Here is a 6,929-nt window from a genome sequence, read left to right on the forward strand (position 1 = left end):
TTACTATTTCAAACAAAAAATATATATTTCAGTGTTGAAATTCAGTAAAAATGTGATTTTAATCATCAAATTTAAAAGATTAAAGAAAGTTTTAAAAATAAGGAAATAGAATAAACTTTTTCCATTTTGATATGAAAAGTAATTTTCTTTTCTAATTTGGAACCAAATTCAATGATATAAAAAATTCCAGAAAATTAGAGCATGATTAAACGTTTAAAGAATATTATAAAAGATTGAAAACCTGAGAAATAGTCAATGTGGGTCAAAAAAGGATAAAGTCAAGACGTGGTTTTCGAAACCAGGTGGTTTTAATTCTTTTCATGTGTGTTTATATATATATATATATATATATATATATATATATATATATATATATATATATATAAGAACAAAGATCCCGGTTCCTGCGACGACAGATAATGTGGGCCACTTTGTGAATAACATTGAAGGAGGAGAGTTTGTGCTGAACAGTTAATTGCTCTGAGCATTGGTGACGAGGTTTGGATCTCTCCAGCCAGCTGCATCCGAGACAAAAGCTAGAAATTTTATGTCTTTTTTCTGGTAAAATTCTTTTTCGTTGAATCTGTGTTGTTGTGGGTATAGTTGAGGTATGAATTCAAGGGGTTTTCGTGGGAGAAATTCTGTGACCCCTATGTACTCTTTGTTTGAGTCATTGATTTTTTGTCCTCGTTTCTTTAGGGTTTTCTGTATCAAGAACCAAAACTTTTACTTGTTTGGGCTTTGAGTTGGGAATAGGGTTTGTGTGGGGTTAATTTTTTCTACTCTTCCTCTGAATGCAATTACTGAATTCGAATTTGTGCATGTCCTGATATACGTGCCGTGTTTGTGAACATTGACTTGCTGATAAACCTCGGCGAGGAACCTTGTAGCCTGCTTTTTATGTGTTCTTCTTGGTGTGTTGAAGAGTATATGTGCGGTAGATTGGTGTTTGGAAAGAAGGTACATTAAGGAAATGATGATGATGATTTTGATCATATGTGGATCAATAGAGCCCTAAATGAGAATCCGGGTAAACAGAGGCAGAGGAAGTTTGAATAATGTGTTGTTAGAAACTGTTTAAAACACCCTGAGTTAAATGTTTTGTATTAGTTGGCTGATTAGAAAATTTTACTATTAACATAAGAAAATGAACATTATAATTTTAGTGTAAATAATGAGTCAAATTTTTCTCCCCTTTCTCTCAACATCTCAGTTGATTTCATTCACAATCATTTCTCTTTACAATTTTGCCATTGCTTTGATTAAAAAAGATCCTGCTAGTTATTTCACATTTGTCATATTCTGTTTTAACTTTATTTTGAACTAGTCCTTGTGTCTCTATATTACATATTGGAGTCACAAGCACAGGTAGGAGAGGGGAACAGGTGTGCCTAGTGGAAATCCAAACCCTGACAGCATTATTGTATCTGAATCTTGAGTCAATTTCAATTAAATTACAAGTTCATTGTTTGCTCACTGTTATTTTATTTGCCTTCAAAATTTGGATAATTCATTGTAATTCTTATATCAAATTTAATAAATTGTTGGGTTTTGAGGGCATACTAAGTGTGAGATGGTTATGGAGGATTATCACAGTGGTCAAGCAGTGATTTTCCCTTTGTTACTGTGCAGAATTAATAAATTCATCCCACAAATCTTGGTTCGACAATTTTAAGTCTAACTAATTATAAGTGTCCCATTTTTAATTCTGTTTTCATGAATTTTGTTATCATATAAAAGGACATTAGTTTTTGGGGCAGTTTTGCTGTTGTACATGCAGTGATTGAAGTTATTGCCAAGATATTGTTTTTGTGCTCTTGTCTTACATGTCTGTTTTTTTCCTAGAGTTCTAAGCTCTAACATCTGGGCTATGGATGATAAACAAGAAAATTTGTTGTCATCCACCTTGCCTAGCCATCTGTTATCAATCGACGAGGAACTATGGCAGATGGCCGAAGAGAGGGCACAAGAGATACTATGGACAATTGAACCAAATGTATTATCTGAGGTGAACAGAAAGGATGTTATTGATTATGTTCAGAAGCTGATTAGAGGTTGCTATGGATCTGAGGTTAGAATATTTTGATCCAATTATTATAAATTTATAAATTTTATTGCCTGAGTTGGTTTTCTACATCTAGTCTTCTCTTCATTTAACGAAGTTGCATTCTTTCCCTCATAATTTGTCGGGTGTTCTTGTGTTCTGCTGCTTTGAATTGTTTGTACACAATTAGATTGACTTTGATGTATGCTATGAATGTTCTTTTATATTTTGTAGAAATGATTGACGAATTTTTTTTTCCTCTCCCCCCCCTATCATACTTTTCTTTTAAGAGCAGTTAGATCTGAATGTAACTTTATTATTTATTCTACTGTCTCTTTAACATGAGTTTCCTCTCCCCCCCACTGCATTTGATAAATTTTAATTTCTCTATACCATGAGATTTGTAGTTTTAAAAACTTCAAAATGCCTGAATTGAAATGATGTTGACGTATTTTGCTAGTAATTGATTGCTTGAGTGAACATTGTTGACAAATGGAATTGGACACTAAATCCATTAGGAAAAGGCTTGAATATTAAAGTTACAGATTTTTTTTACCTTGATTGCACTTAAATTTAAAAGCATTTTGTACTAGTTGATTTAATTATATTTATACCATGACAGTGGTGATTGAAAACGAATGTTTTACCTCTGTGGATCTCCTACAGGTCTTGCCATTCGGTTCTGTCCCGCTAAAAACCTATCTTCCTGATGGAGATATTGACTTGACTGCTCTTAGTCATGAAGATGCAGAGGAGGATCTGGCACAGTCAGTATTGAATGTACTTCAAAGTGTAGATGACCCTGAATACCAAGTAAAAGACGTACAAGATATACGGGCACAGGTTTATAAACAAAATTTTCTTGTAATCTGCTATAATTGTCTTACTGGCTTTTACATTGAAGAATTGTCATTTTCTTCGACTGACCTTATTAGAAGTGGCATTTAATATTCTTGTGGTGAAAGGATATCTCCTCAGCTTTGTTAGACTTACCTTCTTTTGTTTGGATCATTGGATGATGGCTCCAGGTCCGGCTTTTGAAATGTACAGTGAAAAACATAGCAGTTGACATCTCTTTCAATCAGATGGCTGGACTTTATACTCTACGTTTCTTGGAGCAGGTATTTGTATTAATTGATATTTACCCTTAATTGATGTTTGATTTCTACATACCGTGTGGTCTGTTTCTGTGTTTCAGATGTCATGTAAGGAACACCTTAAAAAAAATTCCATGTTTCCATTCAGCCAACTTGCATTTTGGTGGTCTCAATGGTGACTTGATTGTTTGCTTCGCCCCTTTCCATTCTCTTACTCCATTCATTTTCTTGATAAATGATTGTTACCAATTCTCCATCCTCATAGTGTATCCATATTTTGTTGATTAACGTCTTTCAAATACTTGTTGATATCTAACATTCTAATGAAATTCTACTAGTACTTCATTTTTAATTGCAAACAAAAACTTCACCCATGTTTCTGATTACATTAATTTTTTTTTTCAGTTTATGTTCAGGCTTTGCTAATTTTGCTAATTGGATAATTTTAGGTTGACCAACTTGTTGGAAAGAACCATCTTTTCAAGCGCAGTATTATCTTAATCAAAGCTTGGTGCTATTATGAGAGCAGACTTCTTGGTGGACACCATGGCCTGTTATCGACATATGCCATAGAAATATTAGTCTTGTATATTATCAATCGTTTTCACTCTTCAGTGCGTGGTCCTCTAGAGGTGGGTCACGCCTTCCATCAATAATATTCTTTGCACTCTTTCAGCATCTGTTTTTAAGCTCTAAGAATAAAACCACTGAATTACTACTACTAGCAGGTGCTATACACATTTTTAGACTACTATGGCTCATTTGATTGGGACCATAATTATGTTAGTATATGGGGTCCCAAAGCCTTAACCTCCCTTCCAAAAATTGCTGGTAAGTGTTGCAGTGTGTAAGCAGTTGGATGCTTTTTCAATCTTCAATCTTTTGATATACCGATACTCACTTGCTTGTCACAGAGACACCAGAATGCGATCAGGATGGATTCTTGCTCCAGAAAGAGTTTCTCAGAAATTACAAGAATATGTGCGCTTTTCCGGCAAGGGCATCTGAGCCTACAGCCCATGAATTTCCTGTCAAGTTCATGAACATCTTGGATCCTCTTAGAAATGACAACAACCTAGGGCGCAGTGTAAACATAGGTAATTTATTTTTTCCTTCTAAAGGTGATGGATATTTTACACCTTTAAAATGGTAACAAAAAAAGCATATGATTTATGCTGAATACATACACACTTTAATTGGTTGGGCTTCTTCATAATGATTAAAGGACGTGATATTAGTTGTTATAGTTTATTAGAAGATCTTTACGTTTAAGAACATCTACAAGTTCACAACTCAGCATACTGGTGAAAATGCATCAAGACTTATTTAAATATCATTGTAGACATCAATATTTGATATATTCTCATGATGCTTTAAGTTTTATATATGATACTGAAATAATTAGATATTCCGATGTTCATGATATTTTAACACTCTAGTGGTTTACTTCCTCTTATTTCCCTACTTTTTTACTTACCTGCAGCCAGTTTACATCGATTAAGATTTGCTCTCTCCTATGGTGCTCGAAGGCTTAAGCAGATCCTCACACTTCCTGGAGAAAACATGGGTGCAGCTCTAGAAAAGTTTTTCTTCAGCACTTTGGACCGGAATGGGAAAGGAGAAAGGGCGGATGTTGATGTTCCGGTTTCTCCATTTGGTACCGGAAGATCTGAAGAGTGTGTCCTCCGTGGAGATTGTGAAAGTTACTATGGTGGCTTACAATATATTCAGCTGTATCGTAACTATACCATGCCAGTAACTGCACATTCCAGTTCTCCTTCTAGGCCATCTCAGGACGATATCCATGCATTATCAAGGCAGCAAAACTGGAGTATGATTTACAAAGGTGGTACAGATGTGTATATTCCAGGACAGACACTTTATCATCCAACTTACAACCTTGAAGAAGGAGGGAAATCACGTGGAACAGGCACATACATCCCTGACTTGGTATAATGTCTTTCTTCTATCTATATAGGTCTTGTTTGGATAAATTTTCTATACACACACTTATACAAGAGAAGAAAATAGAAGTTAAGCTAAATGAGAGTTCTCATGTAAGATAAAATTAACTTATGGACATAATTTTAATAAAGTTCTTTTGTTTTTCTTCTCCAAAAGCTAAGATGCAGAAGATGATTATTTACTCTTCTTATTTATGGAGAAGTTTATTTAAATATAGAACCTTATATTAAGATTATAAAACACTATATCATTCCCAGAATGGTTGAATATTGCAGAATTATAATTCCTACTGGGATATACGTGCAAGGGCGAACAGGCCAAGGAGATATACTTCTGCAAAGCACATTGCATTGCCCAAATCACCTCCGAAGAAGCAACAAGAGGAGGAGGTTCACTATGAGACGGACACGAGTAATGGTAATTCAGATTCCAGGTTTTTTGATCTCTCAAACGAAGATTTCCCCCTTCTTCCATGCAATTGCAAGGCTACAGAATCAACACAAGTCCAAGACTATGCTCCATTAGCCAACATTAATTCTGAGACAGCGATTTATGGGAATTCGAGTATGTCTGAGTCTTCAAATAAAGATTTGTCCCTTCCATTAGTAAAGGTACATTCTGAGACTGACATAGATGGCAGTACTCCTCGGTTGTTTGAACTCTTTAAGGAAGACTTCCCCCTTCTTCCAAAGGTTTGTTCTGAGACCCTAATGGATTGTAGTTCAATGTCGGTTGAGCTCTCAACGAAAGATTATCCCTTTCTTCAAAGCAATCACAAGACTATCTGCTCAGAGTCTGGTCAGTTAACTAAGCACACCAAGAGCTTTCCATCCTTAAAAGAAGCTAAATGGAAGGGTATTGAGTTTGGCTCTTTCAAGAAATCACAATCGCTGACAGAACCAAGTTTGTCGTCAAAGGATGAGAAACCAGATTGTGGTGTTTCATTAACAGAAAATGCTGTAACTGTAGTTCCGATGGTGCCAACGGAGAGGAAAGAGAAATCTCGCATGATCAATGAGAAGATGTATTGAACGTGTTGACGTAGATATTCTGTAGGGTATACATAAGTAAAGTGGTCATGTTCTGATCAAATATGTGAAAAATAGTGTCAAATTTTCCTTTTTTTTTTCCTTTTATATTTACATTTGTAAATTTGGGAGAAACTTGAATATCCTCGAACTTCATGGGAACAGACAATTGGTGGGAGAATTGTCGACCAATCTTGTGCCATTTGGTGGTGGAGACAGAATGACAACTCCCTTTGAATTTAACATCTGCATCAACTTATTATTCCTTTGATCGTTTATGGCTCAGTTCTCATGTTTCTATTTGGATTGGTAATGAAGAATGGAACAATCGGATCCATATAATGAGATGGAAGAATAGGTATAAGTGGTAGAGTCAAATAGGGATGTCAAAAATATCCGTACCCGCGGGTATCCGCGGATAAAACCCGCAACGGGTAGGAAATTGATATTAAAAATGGATACCGCTACCCGCGAGTATGGGTATTTTTGATACCCGCATGTTAACGGGGTGGGTACGGGTATCATAGTATCCGTACTCGTGGATACCCGTATCCGCTAAACTTTTCCTTATATATATATATATATATATATATATATATATATATATATTAGTAAACAACATTATGAGTCTTCATTCAATAATGGTGGTCAGATTCTTACCCCACAAATGAGTAAATTACTTCCATATACTGTGGAGGCATTGATGTGTCTCTCTAAGACTGGTTATGGACTAACATGGAAGGTAATGAAATTAACACTTTTACTTAAATTTTTACTGAACTTCTTATGTTTTAA

The 6,929-nt window shown here is 35.1% G+C and overlaps 1 protein-coding gene across 1 annotated transcript; it reads left to right on the forward strand.

Annotated features, from left to right (window-relative positions):
- The first annotated feature begins 395 nt into the window (after positions 1-395).
- Positions 396-6,419, forward strand: LOC114163765. Its single transcript, XM_028048070.1, has 9 exons — positions 396-561; positions 1,848-2,071; positions 2,711-2,887; positions 3,073-3,165; positions 3,591-3,773; positions 3,870-3,972; positions 4,056-4,238; positions 4,625-5,091; positions 5,382-6,419. The coding sequence occupies exons 2-9, from the start codon at positions 1,871-1,873 to the stop codon at positions 6,135-6,137; spliced, it is 2,163 nt and encodes a 720-aa protein (XP_027903871.1). The 5' UTR covers positions 396-561; positions 1,848-1,870; the 3' UTR covers positions 6,138-6,419.
- Positions 6,420-6,929: the final 510 nt, after the last annotated feature.

The sequence above is a fragment of the Vigna unguiculata genome, chromosome 9 (assembly GCF_004118075.2).
Source record: "Vigna unguiculata cultivar IT97K-499-35 chromosome 9, ASM411807v1, whole genome shotgun sequence".
In the NCBI taxonomy this organism is placed as follows: Eukaryota; Viridiplantae; Streptophyta; class Magnoliopsida; order Fabales; family Fabaceae; genus Vigna; species Vigna unguiculata.